The following is a 23,442-nucleotide window of genomic DNA, read 5'->3' as shown; positions in this document are numbered from 1 at the left end:
TTGTTTGCACCCTTCACATATTCATCTTTGGCTTTTGGCTCAGACAGCAACTGGCAGCAGGCCAGAGTGCATGAGCTCAACCTGGAGTCTTGGTTCTAAATGATATTGTTAAATCTGTTTCTTAGCATCTCTACAGGTATCAGGTTAAGCCAAAACAGTATCCTAATAGACTTGAACCCAAAACAATCTGCAGTGTTGAGAAATGGATCCGTATTTCAATTCCTATTCTTTCTATGCAAATAATTTTAGATTATAACTAGATGCAAACTTTCCTGAAATCTCAAATAGGAGAATAAGTTACCTTCTCGTGTTTTCTTTTATTATCATAAATTCAAAGTGGCCTCAAGGACAACCAGTTTCAAGTGAAAGGGCCCAACATTAAAGATTCAGATAGCTAAGAATAATGCTCTATTTAATAGAACATGAGCTGTTTGAACTTAGACATTTCTGAACCTCATTTTCTCATCAGAATAGAGAGGCTAATAATACTTAATTTGCTCAGCTATTACAGAAGTAAATCATATACTGTATATAAAGTTTATTCCACTGTGCTGGGCAGATAGTGACTATTCTTAACACCATATAGAAAGGAAATGGGTTCATTTACATGGAAGGGGATTGCTTCCTGATGAACAAATCAGAAAGGCTTCTAGGACCAGAACATCTGTCTTCATTGGGCATTTTAATGAATGTATCAGTTAGGGTTCAGTCGGGGAGCCAGAAGCACGAAGTGGCATGGAATAAAGGACTAGATCTTACTCAATCAAGGAGCTGAGGTGAAGACACCTCAGCAGAGCCAGTGGTCATGAAGAAAATCTGGATGTAAAGCCAGGGAGAGCAAGATGAAGTAGAATTCATCAGCACAAACTGGAAGCCTGTCTCCAACTTCATCAACGAAGCTGATGCCCTCTGCCATGGAGATTCACAGGCTCCTGGTCCAGGATTTAGAGGACCTGAAGGAGTTGCTGGCCTGGCTACTGACCCAAACCAACAAGAGTGGCATATGTGTGCACGGTGGTAGTGACTGGCGCCCTACACTGACCTCCAGAGCAAGGCTGCTGCCTCATTTTATTCTCCAAAACTCCCACAGATTTACATTGATTGACCCTAACTAACACCATACAGGAAGAGGTATTCTGAGATACATAGTTCCACCTTTCCCCAGTTGACATAGCTCTTCTCAGTTTGTTGATAACCACCACACTGAGTTTTCCTTTTCTGTTGTCACCATAGGTACATACCAGGTAAAACCTGCTTTGAAAATTCTAGAGACAGTGTGTGTATCACTGTAAAGTGAAAAATTCTAAACGACCATAAATTTGGAGTGGATGCAAGGTGTAGCCTACTTATTTAACTTCCCAGAGCATATAGGAAACTATAACTTCAAATTGTCTTTCATCCATCTTCAGTGAAAACAGTGACTGCTGTAAGTAACAATTAGGATAAAATGCCTGATTTACTTAAAGAGGTTTCTACTTAATAAAACACATAAGGCAACTCTTTAAAGAATTTCTTTGTATAATCTGTTTTAGGAAGAGTACCAGAAAGCCATGTCCCTCTACCATGTTATTTTAGTCACTTGTTGAATCTTCTTCACTTAATTGCATTTTCCATTATGTCCTCCATTTTTATCAGATGCCTGGTGTAAGAAAGAAGCATATGAAGTTCACTTCTTTGTTTGCTAGTAAAATATTTTTGAGGGTATTATATTCTTCCTTTGTGTCTCTCTCGTATATATTTTATAATTGGATAAGGACTTTGACTCCCTGTAATTAAAAAACATATAAAGTGTCTGATACAGTATCTGGCACTTGGATAGTGCACATATATTCTTAGCGTCCTTCCTCTAACCATACTACCAAATGTCCTCAGCAGTGGGCTGAGAACAAGCCAAACCCTAATCTTGGTGCATTTGAGGCAACGAGTTCTGGAAAAGTGGCAGCAAACATCAGGCCCTGCAGAAATCTAATTTTTCATATCTGAGCTTGCATAAATTGCTTTCTTTCTCTTACTCAGTTTTCTCATTTACAAAATGAGCATAGCACTGGAAAGAGGACTATGGAAAATGCCATCTAAATTGACAGCATAATGATGATTTGATTCCTGTTGCAAACATAATTTTTTTTAAAATATCCCCATCGAGCTCTTTTTTCCTTTCTGTTAGATAAAACCAGTTTTACTTTTTCAGTCTTAAAATCATGTCCTAGTAGGTGGTTGTGTATAGAAAAGAAGGCAGTGTGTGATTTATCTTATTTTACTATAAAATAATTTGTGTATAGGAACTTTTGAAACTTTCTAAACTTAACTTTTATTTTTATCCAGTATTACCTTTGAGAGATTTTCTGGTAAAGAAAAACAATCTCTGGATCAAGAAGACTGCAACTAAACTAACAGATATAGAAACATTTTGAGTGAGTGTCTTTGAGGGCTCGTCTATTCTCTAAGCAAAAATCCGAGAATAAGAGCCTGATATAAACATCCTCATACCCATAAAGGTATTTAGATAAAAGCTAGAATTCTTGGAACAAATTACACTGACATGGCAAGCATCCCATGGTGAGAAAATATGTACAATTTATCAGAGCAACAAAACTAAAAATAAAGGTAACCCCAAACCATTTAGTTTCAGATTCTTGTGGCTCAGCTGGTAGAGACTCTGTCTGCAATGCAGGAGACCTAGGTTTGATCCCTGGGTTGGGAAGATCCCCTGGCGAAGGGAAAGGCTACCCACTCCAATATTCTGGCCTGGAGAATTCCATGGACTGTATAGTCCATGGGGTCACAAAGAGTCAGACATGACTGAGTGACTTTCACTTTCACTTTCATTAAATCAATAACCAGAAATTTTCCCAATATTTATGATTGTCATAAAATTGCTGACAAAATATGCCATATCCATTTATTTGAGAGTTTTAACTTTTTGTACATTCTTCATTAGAGGTGATTCATTTGTATTATTTTTCTCTCTTTTCTTTTGCAGATAGTTTATTTTTATGTCATTGAATAGCCTTCCAAAGGCAAATCTGGTTCTCTCAATTTTTTCTGATCATAAACATTTCTTTGTCACAAAATATGGGCAAGCCTATCCTGATCTCTCTGACACATAAATGTCGACAGTTTGTCAAACAGAAGATTCAGGAGCAGGCACTGTCCTAGTTCTGCTTTTCACCTATTCAAAGTTTCTGCCTCTGTCCCATGTTGTACACATTAATCAAACACCCCACAATAGCTATATCTAAAATGGCTGGAAATAAATGATTTTCATACATGGTGCAACTTAAGCATAAACCAAGTACCTTTCAGTGAATAATCTAGCATTGTGTTCAAATTAACACTGATTACAGGTATATGTAATTAATTCCTGACACATCAATAATTGGATGTGCATTGGTAACTAGCCATTTTCTCCCTTCATTTGTAAGTCAGAATCATGTACAGTTAGTGCTTATAAGATATCCTAAAAGCATCTGGTCCAGCTCTCTGATCCTGCCGATGAAGAAATTGAGATGAAGATTACTTTCAGTGACTTATCCACAGCCATAGAGCTGGAATATGGAGAACTAGAAGTCAGGTCTCTTGATCTCTACTATGGTATTGTTCTCCTGGTGCTGTGCATTCCATTCTTGCTGAGACAGCACCCTTCAAAGTATATCACTCCAGCTGGTGTGTTGAGAATAGGCTGCAGGGGCTTTGTGTAGTATGGAACCATGAAAACAAGACAGTCTAGTCAGTTGACTAGGATTTAGTCAATTCAGGTGAGAGATGATAGGGGCTTAGCCCTGGGTGCTAATTGGAAGAAGTGAGAAGGCCTTGGACTCTGGATATGAGTGGACTGGATATGCTGACAGATTGCATATGAGATGTCATAACTCATACCCTCACTTTCCACACACATAGGTAGTATTTGATTCATGCTTTCAATAGAAGATTATATGTCAGGTCCAGTGTTAGGAGTTGAGTAGAGAGTGGCAAGCTAAGCAGATGGTTTCTGCCTTTGTAGAAACTAATGCAGTAGTTAAAAACTGCATTTTGAGAAATTGAACCAAGTAATTTTAAGGCATAATAATCAGCAATGTATCAAGTGAAAAATTGCATAACACAATGAATCAGCTCCAAGAGATTTCTCCTGTGTAAAGAATTTAGTGGAGAGGCAGGCTTGCCTTATTTGGATCACTGATTTCCTCATCAGTATTGACATAGGGTTTTTTAATTGCATTGAATTCAGTTAACACTGTTAATATGTTTGGAATAAAATATGAATGCAGTCTCATCCTTGTATAACTTGGCTGAGACTTATTACCTTTCTGTACCTTATTTTCTATCTCATTTGCAAAATTAAAATGTTAACATGAGCCTTCCTCTCATGAAAATATGATTAATGGTTACCTCCCCCAAACAGCTGCAAATCTTTTTTTAAAATCCCACAGAGCAGTATAACTTGCTAATTCAAAGAAAATCGACAAAAGCATGAGAATCAGAGATTGGTAGGATGTTAGATTGGTAAGATTGCTAAGACTAGTAAAGTCTTAGACTGGTAAGATTGGTAAATTTAGAGATGAGCTTCTCTGGTGGCTCAGACAGTAAAGAATCTGCCTGCAATGCGAGAGACCTGGGTTCTATCTCTGGGTTGGGAAGATCCCCTGGAGAAGGGCATGGCAACCCACTCCAGTATTCTTGCCTGGAGAATACCATGGACAGAGGAGCCTGGCAGGCTACAGTCCGTTGGATCGCAAAGAATCGGACACAACAGAGCTACTAAGCTACACAAGGTGTTACCTGTTTAAATTATCTCCATGAATATAAAAGTATAATCCTAGTATCTTTCTGTTTTACAGAACCTTTCCACATAACAATGCACTTATATCACATGTTATGGGAGGTTTTCATAAATGGATATCTTTGTGTCAGATACAGAAAGCAGTTCTTTTCTCTAAAATGGTTACCATGACTACACAATACTTGCCTGAGAGGCGATATTGCATGGAGTGGTTAGAACGGGTTTGTGAATAGGTAGACCTGGGTTTGAATTTTGACTCTGCCACTACCTGTGTGCTCCTGAATAAGTTATCTACTCTCAGTTTTCTCCTCTTTGAAATGGCATTCACCACTGAGCAAATGTATTATAAGCATTAAGATTGATAACTGATACAAGGTCCCTAATGCTGTGCCTCACACGTGTCATTCAGTCAGTTCAGTCACTCAGCCTCACACATGAGCCCTCAGTAAAGATAATTATTTAGATCCAAGAATGACAGTTCCTATTTCCCAAGGGTAGTGACTTTTGTTACTCTTCCTAACCAGTCATTACTCTTCACTCTTCTTCCCATCTTACCACTTACTACTCGATAGGAAAAGGGAAATCACCTTATAAAATACTGTGTAAGTTTCCCTTACGTACTTCCTTCTGAATCTGATGTGCATGGTATTCTTCTGATGAAACACTGACTCTGCCCTTCCTAATGAATTTAACCTTCTCTAAATTCCCCCAGTCATTGCCTTTTTGTTCTTATTTGACTCATAATTTATTAGCATGCCTATTTTTTAAAATACACTTATTTGTAAGTATATGTAGAGCCATTTTCAGTCAATATAAAGTCAGATTAACTTTATTGACAGAATCCAGAGCAAGCTCACCCCACTGTCTTCAGAGAACCAGTGTGCATGCAGTATCTTGTCCCCACCCCATTCAGCAGTTTCTCTCCTGTACCAGAATGGGCAACAAGCTTGTTCAGTTCTATGCTGTTATTTCATGTAAATTGAAGATTTCTTAAGATAATATTTACTCTCATTACCATATCACACTTACTCATATTTAGACTTTTTCTGCTGACACACAATAATGAGAAAGTAAGTGAAAATACATTTCTCTGTGAAATATTTAAATCTCAAAGCCTTTTGTTTATTAAAAAAGATTAAATATGTGGAGATAGTTATCAGTTGTCCCAAGAGTTTCAAATTGCTAAGCACCTTATGTATAAGAAATAAGCTTTTGGTTTGACTGGAGAAATCTTGGAACTTTGCAGAAAATTACAGTAAGAGGAAGTTGCTATATTGCAACAAGAGAGTATTTTGATTGCAAATTTTTCCATAAGTATGGCAATTTGCAACTTGAGAAGAATTTAATAGTAGCTGAGCTTTCAAAATGTAACACAGAAACTGTCATTTTCTTCCACAATTAAAATAAGTGCTTCTGAAAGTTTCAGGATAAGAATGACCCAAATTACCCTCCCCCACATTTCCTCATCTAGAATAGGGGAGAATGGGGAGAATGTTTGAACAGAACATCTGTGGACAAAATGAAAGACAAATGGTCTTTTCAGGCAAATGTCTGAAAAAGCGATCTTTTATAGCCAAATAGAATACTGTTGCATGCATCACCATGGTTAAGAAGAGGATCAACAATGCTTTCATAATGGCCTTTTATTTTAGCACATTCTATTTTTATGAGTTGAATTGTGATTTCAACACATCCATTCATAATTCATCATATAATTGTATGCATAAATATCTTTTGACACATTAAGGCACTTTTGCCGGCCACATCTTGAATTCAAATTTAATTCAAACTAAGTGCATTAAGACAGATCTCATTTCCAGTAATGTTTTGGAAAATTAGATAAAAAAAAAACTTTTTTATTTAACAAAAGGAGTCTACTAAAGAACCAAACTTTCAGTAATATGCTGTACATGGATTGCTAGAGAAAAGATACCTGGCTTACTTATTTCCTGCTGAAGGACTTCAGGTTAAAAAGCAATCAATTAATTAAGACTACATCCTGTGTTCTTTGCTGGTGGTCTGTTCAACTTTTATGCACTCAATCAATATTTATTTAGTACTAAATAATCCCTGTTCTAGTCAAAGGATAAAACAATGCATAAAGTAGAATTTTTGTTTCATATAGCTTATATTTGGAGGGAGGGCTGAGTAATAAACAAGAAGTATAAGTATTTTTGGTAATGCTAAGTTCTAAGGAGAGAAATAAAGCAGGGGAGGAAAACAGGAAGTGTTGCAGGCAATAATGAAAACCATTTTCTATAGGGAAGCCTGGGAAGAATGATCTAAAGGAGGTAAGGGAGTAAGCCATAACGGTATTGTTACCAAACTCAGGTTTGGCTGCTTGCTGCTCATAAGCCAATAATTCGAGAGGCAAGTGTCAGTAGAAAGGAAAGGTGCTTTAATCAGAAAAGCCAGCAATCTGGGGAAAATGTGGACGTCCAGACACCAACTCCGAAGATTCTGCTCAGCCATGACAGTTTTTAAAGGGGCATAAAATGGGGATGGTAAAACTCAACATTCAGAAAACTAAGATTATGGCATCTGGTCCCATCACTTCATGGCAAATAGATGGGGAGACAATGGAAATAGTGACGGACTTTATTTTGGGGGGCTCCGAAATCACTGCAGATGGTGACTGCAGCCATGAAATTAAAAGATGCTTGCTCCTTGGAAGAAAAGCTAATGACCAACCTAGACAGCATATTAAAAAGCAGAGACATTACTTTGCCAACAAAGGTCCATCTAGTCAAAGCTATGGTTTTTCCATTAGTCATGTATGGATATGAGAGTTGGACTATAAAGAAAGCTGAGTGCTGAAGAATTGATGCTTTTAAACTGTGGTGTTGGAGAAGACTCTTGAGAGTCCCTTGGACTGCAAGGAGATCCAACCAGTCCATCCTAAAGGAGATCAGTCCTGAATATTCATTGGAAGGACTGCTGCTGAAGCTGAAACTCCAGTACTTTGGCCACCTGATGCCAAGAGCTGACTCACTTGAAAAGACCCTGATGCTGGGAAAGATTGAAGGCAGGAGGAGAAGGGGATGACAGAGGATGAGATGGTTGGATGACATCACCAACTCAATGGACATGAGTTTGAGTAAACTCTGGAAGTTGGTGATGTACAGGGAGGCCTGGCATGCTGCACTCCATGGGGTCGCAGAGTCAGATGCGACTGAGTGAACTGAACTGAACTGAACTGAAAATGGGGATCAAGAATCTTAGTGAATCATTGAAGCAGGAAGTTGGATTCTGCATCATCCTCCATTGCATGCAGACTGGCTGACTTCAGATGTTCTCTTGCCTGCATGATCTGCCTCAGGATTGCTAAGACGGCTGTTGAGAGTAGAGAGCTAGTCATTTTTTAACTGTTTAATTCTTCATTCTTTCCTCCTTTTATCTAGGAAAAAAAAAATCAACAGTTTAGAGAAGGCATGGTGTGCATTCAGAAGAGCATAATCACAAATTAGTTTCAATTGCTTAGTGGTCTCATTCTTTGAATTAGATTCTTTTAAAGCTAGTGGGGAACAGAAATGGGCAACCAGGAAGGTGGCAAAAGAGCTACTTTCAATATCTGAACAAATATTTCAGACAGAGGGAACAGCAGGGGTATAGACCCTAAGGTGGGACTCTATTCCACACAATCCAGAAACAGCAAGTGTGGCTGGAGCAAAGTTAATAAGGGGCAAGAAGCAAAGGGAACAGCCCAGGTCATACAGGGCCTTCAGGGTCAGTGGAAGAATTTGAGTATTTATTCAAAGTGAGGTGAGAAGCCATTGGAGAGTTTTCATGATCAAATCATGTTTTAACAGGATCACTCTGCCTCTTATGTTAAAAACAGAATAAGTGAGGACAGAGGAAGGGCAAACAATAAGATATTTCAGTAATCCAGGTGAGGGATGATGGTGGCTTCGACTGAGGTGATAGTAATAGAGATGGTAAGAAACAGTCTTATTTTAAACATATTTTGAGTGCAGAGCTGATATAACTTACTGGTGGATTGATTATGGGCTGTAAGAGAAAGGAAAGAGTTAACATTGACTCTAATATTCATGGTTTGCACAGTTGTGGGGAGAAATGGAATTGCCATTTACTAAGGTATAGAAGAGGAGCAGAATTGGTTGATGGGTGGTGGGTATGAGAAGCTTAGTTTTGAACACATTGAATCTGTTGAGTTAGGCAGCCTGTAGCTCAGTCAAGAAGTCCCCATTGATTATATAAATTTATAAGTTGCTGAAGATCAGAGCTTATAAACACTCTTAGGGAGAAAGTTCAAAGAACTTTCACCCAAATGCTCAGTACAATAAACATAAAGTGCAAATGATGGTGTTAGAAAGATTTTATTGAATGATAATTCAGGAAATAATATAAAAATATTTTTTAAGAGAAAGGACCTTCAAAAATGTTTACAGAAGGAATCTATTTTTGGTGGTCAGTAAGCATTATGAGCTCATACTTTAAATTCTCACACACCCCTACCCCAAACATAAAAAGATAGTCATGGTCAAAAATGATATCTAGTCTCCAGGGACTAGAAAAAAGAACAAAATTGCACAACAATAAATGGGAACTAAAGCCATATACCTGTTAGGCTCTGAGTCCAGAAAGGGCTAGAGATGACCAGAAGTCTACTCTAATGGGTGTGAGAGAACAAATGGACCCCAGCCATGTCAGGAAACTGAAGATTGACTCATGGGGTGAAACCAGCTGGGAGGGCAAACAGAGCTTCTTCACCCATGAGTATAAGAAGGTTGAAGAAAGATACAGCCATTGACCAGAGCAATAACTTGTTAAAGGTGATTCTTTCCTTAATAGATGGAAATTTTGGGAAATCCAAAAAGCCCTTAAAATTTGAAGTAATAACAGGATGACTAAGACACTGGACGTTCAGAAGTGCTAGCACCAACTAGTCATCCTGGATATGTAAAATATAGTCAGTGAAATAAACACTCTATAGGTAAAATAAACTTTATACAGGTATGTAAAATCAGAGAATTAGAAAATTGGAAAACAGTAAATTCACCTAAAAAGCATTGAGGAAATATGAAAGGATAGCAGTATTAAAGATAGATGGTAAATTAAGAGATACCAACATACATCTAGAGACAAAAAAGAGAAAGTAAGTAAAGAAGGCCATTTGGAGAGAGAATGCCTAAGAATTTTCAGGATTGAAAAACGCCTTCAAGTACAACACAATGAATTTGAAATGGGGTTCATTAATATCATTTGTAACCTAGACACATCAGAGAGCAATTGCAGAATATCAGGGATAAAGAGGAAAATATTTAAAAACTTAACAGAGAGACTAAAGACAAATTATAATGAATGAGAGTAGCTACAGATGTTTTAAGGGCAGTGATGCTAAAAGAAAATAAAGTGATATATTCAGATTGCAAAGGGAAAATTATTTTCAACTCAGAATTCTATACCCATCTAAATATTATTTAAGAGTGAAAGGTTTTTATATTTTCAAACATAAATACCTAGACGTGTTTGCTACTCACAGACTGCTATGAAAGAACTTCTAAAGAGCATGCTTATTAAACATGAACCTGGAAGAAGGGTGATCTGAAACTATTAAGAAAAATACAGAAATAAAATATATTACGAATTTTCTCTATTGTGAGAAAAGCATTTATCATGAAAGCAAGGATTCCAAGCCCCTTGTTTTTCTACATTGGTCATAACACTTTATATGATTTGCTGTTATCCATTGTAGTCATGTGTCTATTCTTAGTGTCCTTCTTTTATTAAATATTTCGTGATGTTGTCAGAAACTGGGGATATGATATCAAATACCTGTCAGAATGAATAATTCCATCTTTTTTACTAAGAAAGACTACACAGGATTGTAAATTTGCACCTCAGGGTATTTAATCATACCTGCTGATAACATGAGGAAACCTTCACTATCAGGAGCTTATTTATGTGTGTGAATATTAAACAGTTTCTGATATAAGTTTTTAAGTAATCTTTTGAAAATGAGTCTATGTCAAGATCCCATATCACCCACATGTCCAGTGATTGACTAGGCCTCAGAAGACTCTGTGTTCTATCCACAGCTAAGATTTTATTACAGTGGTACAGCAAGGGTATCCAGCCAGATTGGTATGGAAAAAAGAGACCATGGAATCTGAAGAAATCCACCTACAGGCTTCCTGTGCTCTCTCCTCATTATAGATCATGCAGAGTACACTTCACTTAGCAGCAAAAATGCAATCACACGTGTGTAGTGTCTCTGCCCAGGGGAGCCTGTTAAAGACTCAGTACCCAAGGACTTTATTGAATTAGTTACATAGGCATCCTCTGCCTAGCAGCTACTTTTCCTTTCCTGAAATTAAAGCAAGTGTTTAGTCCCCAGGTGGGCAAAGTAGTCTTATTGCTTAGGGAGGCTGCATGTCAATACAGAGAATTGTTTTACTAGCCAAGTTCCCAGATGTCAGCAGAGGGCCAGCCTTGCAAGCAGGCCCTTCTATGATAGCAACCTCAGGCCTGCTATATTAACACTTTTCTACACAAGGGACCTATTTCCTTAACTGTAGTTTTCATTGTTTTTTTTCCATTACTTTCAAAAGAATATAGTTCAATTAACTTTCATTTTAGAAAATATCACATCACTTGAAAAAATAATGAAGTCTCTTTTAAGGGAATGCCGTAGTATTTACAACATTTTAAAAAGATAGCTAAAGCTTTGCTTCTTTGAATGATGGATAAATCTGTACTGTGTGCCTCGGAGTTCTTAGGTTCCAACAATATGTATACTGATTATACTCTGCACTCATGATAATGATAAGTATGAGAATATATTTCTATAGGGAAAGAAAAGATAATCTTGTTGAAAAAGAAAACCTAGAGAGCATAAAATACATTTTGTGTAGATTTTAAACTAGACCTTCAGGTTCTAAGAAGTAATGTGCAAAAAGCATAGGAAGTACATTATATAACTCAGTTCTTTAAAGCTGTCTGTTATCCATGTAGCTTCCTAAAAAACAAACCACCCCCATCTTTGTCATTTTTAAAAATAATGAGCTGTTAAATTACAGTGATTACTTGTGGTAACACTAAACGAAAAAAACCTAATCAGTAATTTTACAGCCAAACAATTTAGGGAAAATAACTATATGTAAATTAACTATACTTAAACATACTAGCCTGAGTTATTATTTGAGTTATTATTCTGAAGCAAAGTGCACTCAAGAAAATTAGCATAACATGATGGGTTTTATCTTTTATGCTTTCTCTCTAAAATTAATTGTGAATTTCTATAGCCATGGATCCTGCAACTGATTTATACACACACACATCCCACATACATATTGGGTGGTTATTTCTGGGTTACACTGAATGTCAGCAAATTATTTGATCCTTATCTTTAGGACTAATATCCATCCATAATATTATATTCCTAAGAATTATGTAAACCATATACAAATTGTGAAAATTATTACAGTCTATGGGGTCACAAAAGAGTTAAACATGACTTGCAATTAAACAACAAAGAATGTTATTTTATAAGCAAAGATATTAAATAAAGTATGTCACGTAATATGAATTTTCTGTATAAACCCAAGACCAGCAGATTTTGTGTGGACAAAATCCAGTTGTTCCTTACAGATATACCTTTGTAAAGAAAAAGAAGAATCTGTTACCTAAAATTCGTTTTGAGGGATTATCTGTGAATTAAAACTATGTATACTGTTCTCTCTACCCTAACTAGCTACTCATATGAATTTAACCTTATTTAGACTAGTGAACAATCTAGTTTAGTAGACTGACTAGAACCAGTGATTTGTAGTCATTAATTGAAAGCTAAACCAGTTGTGGGTTTCTCTGTTAAGACATTACACTCTTCTGGTCCTTAGCATGGAATGGACTGATAGGTGGGTTTAATGGATGGCTGTTTAGCTCGGCAAGCATGATGCAGGAAGTATAGCTCCAGGGAATGGTTATAAAGGTGTTCTGTGGAAATCAAGTGGAATAAGAGAAATAAAGGCACAAAACAGTGGTAATGTCAATAAATTGGATACTTGAGTGGAGATTTTCTTTTAAAAAATTGCTGGGTTGGAGGTAGTGTACCATGTAGAATGGAGATAATAGAGGCAGTTGTTGGAGTGTGCTTAAGAATAACAAACATAGGGCCATGGGGGTGGATAGCTGGAGAATGGAGAAGTAAAGAGCATTGGAGCTAAGGGACTGAGGAGCCAATGTACTGACATCACCTACATGAAGATTGCTGGTGCTGCTGCTGCTGCTGCGTCGCTTCAGTCGTGTCCGACTCTGTGCAACCCCATAGACGGCAGCCCACCGGGCTCCCCCGTCCCTGGGATTCTCCAGGCAAGAGTACTGGAGTGGGGTGCCATTGCCTTCTCCAATGCATGAAAGTGAAAAGTCAAAGTGAAGTCGCTCAGTCGTGTCCGACTCTTAGCGACCCCATGGACTGCAGCCTACCAGGCTCCTCCGTCCATGGAATTTTCCAGGCAAGAGTACTGGAGTGGGGTGCCATTGCCTTCTCCGACATGAAGATTAGTTCTGTGTAATAGAGGCAAAAGTAGGTGTGAGAAGAAAATATTGATTCAAGTACTGAAATACTAGGTTGGCCAAAAAGTTTATTTAAGTTTTCTTTGAGCTGTTACAGAAAAACCCTGATGAACTTTCAGCCACCCCAATATTTAACACCTGGGAGTGTTGCCTAGGAGATCAGTAGCTAGTGGTGGCTTATGGAGTAGAATGAACTTCAAAGGAACAAGTGATAGTCATATTTGCTTGACTCCTTCGTAAAATTTTGTGAAAATCAAGTGAGACTGCCTGAGAAGGCACTCTAAACCCCTAAAAAAGGTACGCAGTAGTACTCTGCATGTTTAAGAGCCCTGAGTTTCACCACTGCTTTGTATCCCTATTTCTCTGCCTACAGAATAAGGACAAAGATAATATTATTCTCTCCTGCTTCACAAGAGATAAGAAAGTTTAGTGGCATGATTTTTGAATTTGTTTTGAGTCTTTGGAAAAAGAAAGTACTTTTATTCACTGGGGTTCAGAGTCACTGTTCCATTCAGCTTTTCAGTGTTTTCTGCGACTGTTAGTACTTCAGTGGCACTCTGTGTATCAAATAACATTCTTCCCCATCTTTGATTTCAGACATTTCAGCAGTCTTCTCTGCAGCACAAATCAAAGAAGAAAAACAAAGGTAAGAAAAGTAAATGAAACAGTTAGCTGCTTAGTCTACACTGAAACAATCACCAGCCCACTTCACCCATCCTCTCTTGCCTGAGCCCAGTGTGGTGTGGAAGAGAACCACCCCCTAGCACAAGAGCTACAAAGATCAGCTTCTCCTTCAGGTCAATTATGGTACAAGGTACCCTTTACAAGTGGTCTCAACAGGTTTTCAGACTGGGACCATGCATTTCGAATTAAATTTTATGTCTATGTAGATGAAAAAGTATTAAAATTTTCCAGTTTTTTTTATTTTAATACAATGAGAAAAATATTTTTAAGGTTTAATATACAGACTTATTTTTTATGATCTATAGATTAATCTTCTACCTTTTATGATCTATAGATTAACTTAAAGAGCACATTTACCCACTATTATTTTTAGGTCCTATAGCTGGCAAGAGCAAAAGACGAATTTCTTGCAAAGATCTTGGCCGTGGTGACTGTGAGGGCTGGCTTTGGAAAAAGAAAGATGCAAAGAGTTATTTTTCACAGAAATGGAAGAAATACTGGTTTGTCCTAAAGGATGCATCCCTCTATTGGTATATTAATGAGGAGGTAAGACAAGCACATTTTGTTTTCTTATTCATTTTGTTTTTAACCAAAAGAATCACTGTTTTAAGATTTATATTTTAAAATATAATCAACTTAAGGCTAATTCACGAGACTTCTAGTAATTTTTCAGTCTGCCCTCTTAAAATGGTTGCATTGTGGGATTCTGTGAAGGCAGTTGTCTCAATTACTCTAATGAAACATGTCTGAAACATAGGTAATATATAGTAAAATTCTGTATATCTAGTTAAAAATATGAAGCTAATTCAAGCAATAGCTTACTTAAAAGGATTATATATAGAGAGAGAGATTTGATAAAGATTTTTAAATGTCTTGCTTTTGTTCAATGTTTTACATTTTTTTATGTTTGCTTTTTTGAAAGGAAGTCTTTTATAGTAAGTTAAGTTAATTAATTGGAGAAGGCAATGGCACCCCACTCCAATACTGTTGCCTGGAAAATCCCATGGACGGAGGGGCCTGGTGGGCTGCAGTCCATGGGGTCGCTAAGAGTTGGACACGACTGAGCGACTTCACTTTCACTTTTCACTTTCATGCATTGGAGAAGGAAATGGCAACCCACTCCAGTGTTCTTGCCTGGAGAATCCCATGGATGGAGAAGCAGCAAGTTAATTAATATCTGCATTTGCTTCAGTTTTTCTTAAAGAATAAATGAACTAGTAGACTAGCTTTAAAAATCTGCAAGTATTCATTTCATTTGACCCAATAGGGGAAGGAAGGGGAGAGTATATAACAAATGCCAATTGTTCTTATGATTTCCTATTTCATTTGTGGTAATTAGATTTATATTCAGAGTAATTATATAACCTGTCAAATATCACAACAAATATACAGTATACCTTATTTTTTTTATATTCTCTTAACTCTACATTTGCTTCCATTGCTATAGCCATCTATCAGTTCACTTTAAGTTTTTATTTATTTATTTATTTTTGGCCACACTGCGTGGTATGTGGGATTGAACCCGTGCTCCCTGCATTGGAAGGTGGCGTCTTAACCACTGGACTGGCAGTGAAGTCCTCAAGTTTGTTTTTGGTTTTTTTTTTTAATATAAATTTATTCATTTTTAAACAAAAATTTCTTTTGTTAACTTGTTTTATCATTAAAAAAATATACATGGTTTTAAATAGTGTGCTGGCTAAGTACTTTTTATATGTCAATGAAATAGTATAAAAACATAGCTTCTTTATGTTTCTTTTTATTTTAGATCACTTATAGATTGTCTACTGACCACTATTTTTTTTTAGTATAATGGGGAGATCATAACTACCCCAAAAGTTTTTTAAATTTTTCAAAATTTTAAATTTTAACATTAAAAACATCAAGGGTAACATAAGAGAAATCAAAGTTAAGAAAGAGATTTGAGACTATTGTATTTACCCCAAGATTGGAAGAAAATAAAAATGGACTTCCCTGGTGGCTCAGAGGGTAAAGCATCTTCCTGCAATGTGGGAGACCCGGGTTCGATCCCTGGGTTAGGAAGATCCCCTGGAGAAGGAAATGGCAACCCACTCCAGTATTCTTGCCTGGAGAATCCCATGGACAGAGCAGCCTGGTAGGCTTCAATCCACAGGGTCACAAAGAGTCAGACACGACTGAGTGACTTCACTTCACCTTTTCTTCATTAAAAAATATTGGAAGTTACAACACTACTTTTGTATATAATATACATTTTAGTCACTATCATTAGCATCAAATTTTACTAAGTTTTACATATAAACATACATACACACACTAAAAGAATTGAGAATCTCTATTCTTTTTCTTTGAGATAGCAGGTGGGAATGTGTAATGTCTCTTGAACTTGATATATAAGAAGCCATGAACTGGTTATAGCACACATCAATGTTTGGGAGTAAATGTCTGAGAATTGGCTTATGTACATGAAAGAAACAACAATGATTAAAGGGTTTAGCCAAAAATACTTGGTTGATTTAGTCATTAAGTCGTGTCCGACTCATGTGACCCCATAGATGGTAGCCTGCCAGGCTCCTCTGTCCATGGGATTCTCCGGGCAAGGATACTGGAGTGGGTTGCCATTCCCTTTCTCCAGGGGATCTTCCCAACCCACGAATCCAACATGGGTCTCCTGCATTGCAGGTAGATTCTTTACCAAATGAGCAATGAGGGAAGCTTAGACTAGTTGAAATAACTTATATCTAACATGAGATTTTAGATAATTCTCCTATCTTGTATTTCTATCCCACATTAGAGAGGGGGACTTTATGGATTTCATTCAATTTTCCAAGTGAAAAATAACATTTTATATATATATAAAAATATATATATATATATATATATATATATGTATAGCATGTAAACCAAGTCAGATATTTTGAAAATCAACTTACCCTATCCACTTGTAAAATGTTGAGTAAACAAAATAATTATTTAATTTGTGTTTGATAAGAGATTCTTCTGGAGGTAGAAAAGGAACTAAATTAATAGATATCCCTATATTTTACATCTGGACATTTAAAATGGGAGGAAATTTAATTGTAAATGTGGACTAAAGTTATTTTATATGTTATAAAAGTCTGTATACATTCTGGGAAAAATACTTAGAAAACAGGTTTTACATTGAGAATTAAATTATTTTTTCTGTCTTTATTTTAATATAGAAAGAATTTTTAAACATTCTGTATATATATTTTAATATTTACTATTCTAAATGTTCAAAATATACATTCAGTTTAATGGACTATAACAGGTAAAAGTGAAATTCTAATCTCTCAAATGTCTAATTTAAGGGATTAAATGAACTGTTTTATTAGTATAGATGTTTAAGACATAGTTATATAGTAGCGTCAGCTTTAAACCTTTGTATATAATATCCTAAACAAGAGTGTTGCCTCTTCAGGATGAAAAAGCAGAAGGATTCATCAGCCTGCCTGAATTTAAAATTGATAGAGCCAGTGAATGCCGCAAGAAATAGTAAGTTGACTTTATTTGGGCCAAGGGAGAAAAAGGAAGGGTTTTTTGGGGATTTTGTTTTGATTTTTAATTTCTAGCTTTTAAATTATAGATTGCTTGGCTAATGCTTTCAAATTGAGGTAATAAGAAAGCAGTTTTGTGGGCAGAAAATTGAATTTTTAACTGATTTCTGTCATCATGGTAGAAGTATTATATATTCATACTCAGGTTAGATTTGAGGCAATTTTATCCATAAAAATTATCTGGTTCTAACTTATTTCCCAATCTGAAATGAATGTACTCTGTTTCCTTTTGCAGTGCATTCAAAGCCTGTCATCCTAAAATCAAAAGCTTTTATTTTGCTGCTGAGCATCTTGATGATATGAACAGGTAAAATGTTACTTATATTTCAAAATAGTCTGTTAGGCTTAGAATTCTCAGTTTTCCCCATTAATGCTTAGAGAAAAATATCACTGAAGTTTCTACATCAGATTTAAAATAAAATGGACCTAGCCATAACTCCATACCTAATTTTAAAGAATAGCATTTTAAAATGTCAAAATAAACTCACTGACTTTTTAAGTTTACCAAAAATGTTCCAAAATCCATATATAGGCCAAATATATATACATAAAGGCCAAAAAATACCCACTGCAGAAAAAAAAATTTTAAGTCCATTTCAGGAATATGTCTCCAAATTTATTCCCAAGTGAGGAAAATAAAGATCCCCACAAAAAAAGCTGACTTTTCCAAGTGCAGAGTATTTATGACAGAATAGCCATCTCAATAATTCAAGCCTAAGCTTAGTTGGTATATCTTTCTGTCACCTTTCTTCTGTTGCTAGACAGGATTGTGCAACCAAGTGATTAGATGGCACATGGTTATGTGATGCCTCTGGGAAAATCTGTATATATATATGCTATGCTAAGTCACTTCAGTCGTGTCCGACTCTGTGCGACCCCATAGACGTCAGCCCACCAGGCTCCCCCGTCCCTGGGATTCTCCAGGCAAGAACACTGGAGTGGGTTGCCATTTCCTTCTCCAATGCATGAAAGTGAAAAGTGAAAGTGAAGTTGCTCAGTCTTGTCCGACTCTTAGCGACCCCATGGATTGCAGCCTAACAGCCTCCTCCATCCATGGGATTTCCAAGCAAGAGTACTGGAGTAGGGTGCCATTGCCTTCTCCATATATATATATATATATATATATATATATATATATACACATACACATACACACACATATATTTTTTTTATCATCTACAACATACAGCTTCTTGTTTCCATTTTGGCTCTTATTGATCCTTTCTTCCTTTTTCTTTCCTTTCCCCTTTCCTTTTTCTAGATTTGTAGAAATTGAGTTTAAGATTGAAAATATTTCCTTTTATAGATCTTCACCAGGCAGTGCATGTTACATATATAATGTGCCAACACATTATACAGAGGTACAGAATAGGGAGTTACAGAATAGCATAGGGAGATACAAAATAGCATAGTGGTTTAGAGTATGAACTTTGGAACCAAGCTGTCCAAATTCCAGCTATCCCACTTACTAGCTGTATGACCATGGATGCAGAACTTAACCTCTCTATGTCAGATATTAAGCTCTTGTAAAAGTGGTGATAATAACCATCTTCATCCATAGAACTTTTATGAGGAGCAAATAAGCACACATGAAAGGCTTAGAATAGTAAATTGTAAGTGCTATATAAGTGTTTCCTTTCAGTATATATTCTTTTTATTGGGTTAGCCAAAAAGTTCGTTGGGGTTTTCCATACAATGTGACCAAAAACCCCAATGAACTTTTTGGCCAACACAATATATACTTTGGGCTTTTACACCATATACCTTTCTTTGTATATCTCTAAGGAATTTGTGTTCAGATATTTTTAAGCACAAAACTACATCTTCATAAATGTGCTTGAATGCACTCAATGAACACTTAATATGCTGTCATAAATAATCTTGTTCTTTGACACTTTGGAATATAGGCACGATTTTTCCAAAGCAAGGATATGAATATAAGGAAAGGGCAAAGAAAGGTATTGAAAAACTTGATAAACTCTTTTTATATTTAATAGGAAAATTGAGCCTTTCTTTTTTGAAGTTATTAACAATGTTGTGTTAGTATCTGGTGTACAGTGAAGTGATTCATTTTCACATATTGGGTTGGCCAAAAAGTTTGTTCAGGGTTTTCCATACCATCTTACAGAAAAATCCATGGTTTGCAGATATTTTCTCACATTCCTTACATTGTCTCTTTGTTTTGTTTATGATTTCCTTTGCTGTGCAAAAGCTTGTAAGTTTTATTAGGTCCCATTTGTTTATTTTTGCTTTTATTTCTACTGCCTTGGGAGACTGACCTAAGAAAATACTGCTATAGTTTATGTCAGATAATGTTTTGCCTATGTTCTTTTCTGAGAGTTTTATGGTGTTATGTCTTATGTATGTCTTTAAGCCATTTTGAGTTTGAGTTTTTTTGTGTATGGTGAGAGGTTATGTTCTTACTTCATTGGTATGTATGAGTCTGTCCAGCTTTCCTAACATCACTTGCTTGAAGAGACTACCTGTTCTCCATTGTGTATTCTTGCCTCCTTTGTTAAAGATTAATTAAGCGTAGATGTATGAATTTATTTCTGGACTCTATTCTGTTCCATTGATCCATATGTCTGTTTTTGTGCTGATAGCATACTGTTTTGATGACTGTTGCTTTGTAGTATTGTCTGAAGTTAGTGTGTGTTGTGGGGGTGGGGTATGCCTACAGCTTTGTTCTTTTTCCTCAGGAATTCTTTGTCAATTCTGGGTATTGTATAGTTCCACATAAATTTTAGGGTTATTGGTTGTATTTCTGTGAACTGAGCCTTGCATTTGGTTTCTACAATCTTCTCTTGCTTTGTATGTTGCCATTCTTGAAATTTCACATGAGGCAATCAGAATTTGCTGAGTTTGTTCTCAAAATGAAAATTATGTAGTTGCTGGGGAGTGGTGCTACTCTATTTTGTGTTTTAACTATTTTATAATCTGCTCTTGTAGTTTCTATTCATTTTTTCACAGTTGAGCTCAGTACCCTTGGGATAAACATGAAGGATTATAACATCATAACCAAACAGAAAATAAGTGGTATATATGAGCCTGTCCTCTTCTACAAGATAAATCCACTAGAACACAGTTTAACTCCCATCTAAGAATTAACATAATTTAATCATTTGGGATACTTGCTAATCAGGGTCTTTTTAGGTTTAGAAAATAGCCTGCTCAAAAATGCATTTTTATTAGCTGTAACACCATTCTTGGTCTCCATTTTCTACCCTGTATTAGGAATAACTTTAGAAGTATATGATGCCACTACTCTTCCCTGATACTCCTTTGGATGTATCTGGTTCAGGATATTAGAAAAAAACTAAGCCAAACCCATAAGTTTCACTTTGTTGCCTTTTCTAAGCAGCGAATCAAAGAAAAAATAAATAAATCTGATCAAGTATGTCATCATCTCCATATCATACATTTCAGAGTGCTGTTTTATATTAGCCTTTCCATAGTGTACTACAACCTTCTTGAATTGTCCTGAAAGTTTTTTAAAAATTTAAGTATAATAGACTATTACTGTTTTGCCTTGCTTTTTCTTTCTTTAATAACCATATTCCCAGTATCTATTTTCAACAAACAAGTTGTTTAAAAAATTACTTGTCAGTAGGACAGAGAGTGAATGGCAATGTTCACAGAGGATTGGTAATAGGGAAAGACACCCTTCAACAACTTTATTTAATATCCTAATTATTACATAACAGCAAGATGTCCTGGGTATTGGTTCATTCTATATGTAGTCCTTTGAAGGCGTGTACCTAAGCCTTCAAGAAATGATAAATAATTATAATAATTATAAATAAATACCTTATCTGGTTATTTCATAATTTCTAAAGTATTATCATATGTATTTTTAAAATGTAGTGCTAGTTTCGGAGAAGGCAATGGCACCCCACTCCAGTACTCTTGCCTGGAAAATCCCATGGACGGAGGAGCCTGGTATGCTGCAGTCCATGAGGTCGCTAAGAGTCGGACACGACTGAGCGACTTCACTTTCTCTTTTCACTTTAATGCATTGGAGAAAGAAATGGCAACCCACTCCAGTGTTCTTGCCTGGAGAATCCCAGGGACAGAGGAGCCTGGTAGGAGGCCGTCTATGGGGTCGCACAGAGTCAGACATGACTGAAGCGACTTAGCAGCAGCAGCAGCAGTTTTGACAGGACCTAGTAATTGGAATGAAAAGGCAATCCTTAGATTTAATTTACTTCTATAAAATCTTCATGTATGTATACACATTCATACACTTATTCATACATATACCCAAATATACATATACCCAAATATAAATGTTAGAATATTAAAACCTCACCTTCTGTTTTTTGAGTAGCTTTAAGTTGGAATGTGAGGTAATTTGCAAAAAACACTTTTGAGCACCCTACCACCAATCCATCTGTTCCCTCCTCAGAAATGAGCATTGAAACCTTAAAAAAATCTTTTTTGCCAGTCTGTGTGAAATCTGTGGGAAGAAAATAAAACATCATGTTTCTCAAGTATTCTGAGACTTATTTACTGAATTTACTTGGCCTGTGTATTCCTTTTCATGTCAGCACATATGTCATTGTAATTGTCAGGACTCACCAGTTTCTGTTTAGTAGTTATTATTTGTACATTTCTTCCATAATTCTTACTCTTATTTCCCTCTCAGTACGTTATTCTGTGTGTTCTTGGCAGCTTCACTGGAATGTTCACCGTAGGCCCAATCTTATTCCTGCATGTTGTCTGTCTCCCTCACTGAAAATATAGGCATCATGGAAACAGATACTTTATTTCATTTATCTCTCTATCCTTCATGCCTAGGACAGTACCTGGCACACCTAAATATTTCTTACCTCAATTAATGCATCAGTTCAGTTCAGTTCAGTCATATCTGCTATTCATAATAGCATATAAACACCAAATCGTAACTGCAACAAGTGTTTAGTTAAGCATTTTCTAACCAGGGCCTAAGGAGACTTATCCAAGACAGCAACAACAGCTGTGTAGCATTCAGCCTTTTGTATTTGTATACCCTGGCCCAAGTTTATACACATACTTTCTAAAGAGTTTTTATTGTGGGCAGAATTTGTCTTCCTAAAAGTAGTTTAATGTTTTCACTGTCTTGTGAAATTTAAGAATCCTGGAGCTCATCAAAGGCAGAAATTATGTCTTATTCATTTTTGGACCCCTAAAGCATAGCTCATTGTTCATCATATAACAGACATTTAATAAATGTTGTTGAGCTGAAAAATTAAGAAGCCTCTTTTTAGTTTCTTTATTCATCTTATACAAGTCCTCATTGCTCTTTAGCTAATAACAAAATTAAATTTCAATGATATATTAAGAAGTAGTAAATAGGAGGTACTGAATTAAAATTCAGCAATAAATGTTCCTCTGGTGGAACATCAACATCATTTCTACCCAAAAAGCACCAACGCAGTCTTTCCTAAGGGTGCTAAGACTTGCCTTGTAATACAAATTCAACTCCTTTCTTACTACAAGTCACCTATAGACTAGATTTTCATGTTGACCTTTTACTAATGATTAGTCATTTTTAAAAGGTTATTTGTTATGAGGTTAGCTTCTTACAGTTTATAATTTTCTGCATTATGTGTGTATATACCATCGTACTGAATTCATTTGATTACTTTTTGTTTTCATTTCTGCTCCCTTTTTTACTTCCCAGACATACTTGAGGTAATCATTGCACTGTAGGTTTTGTCAAAGTTGAGCTTTAAGTGACTTGTTCCTAAAATTAAGCCTTAAATTTCCATGGGTGTGATTTTGTCCATTAGAGAAACAACTTTCCTCCCTCTCTCTTCAAGATATTCTCAGTATCTGATGCACAGTCAACAGCACTTGGCACAATGATGAAGTATATGAGTCACTTCAGAGATATTCATCTTCCAGTTGACA

General features: G+C 36.1%; 1 protein-coding gene across 5 annotated transcripts in view; it reads left to right on the top strand.

Annotated features, from left to right (window-relative positions):
- The window catches only part of CNKSR2 (connector enhancer of kinase suppressor of Ras 2), a 284,773-nt gene that overhangs the window by 205,504 nt on the left and 55,827 nt on the right, over positions 1-23,442 (top strand). For all 5 annotated transcript variants that reach the window (XM_005897733.3, XM_070365342.1, XM_005897734.3 and 2 more), the window contains 4 exons: positions 13,910-13,958; positions 14,370-14,542; positions 17,415-17,488; positions 17,786-17,857. In XM_005897733.3, coding sequence (XP_005897795.1) covers positions 13,910-13,958; positions 14,370-14,542; positions 17,415-17,488; positions 17,786-17,857 — 368 coding nt within the window. The remainder of the gene's footprint in view (positions 1-13,909; positions 13,959-14,369; positions 14,543-17,414; positions 17,489-17,785; positions 17,858-23,442) is intronic.

The sequence above is a fragment of the Bos mutus genome, chromosome X, assembly GCF_027580195.1.
Source record: "Bos mutus isolate GX-2022 chromosome X, NWIPB_WYAK_1.1, whole genome shotgun sequence".
NCBI lineage: Eukaryota > Metazoa > Chordata > Mammalia > Artiodactyla > Bovidae > Bos > Bos mutus.
Note: the sequence above shows the minus strand (reverse complement) of the source record. Positions and strands in the feature narration are given on the sequence as shown.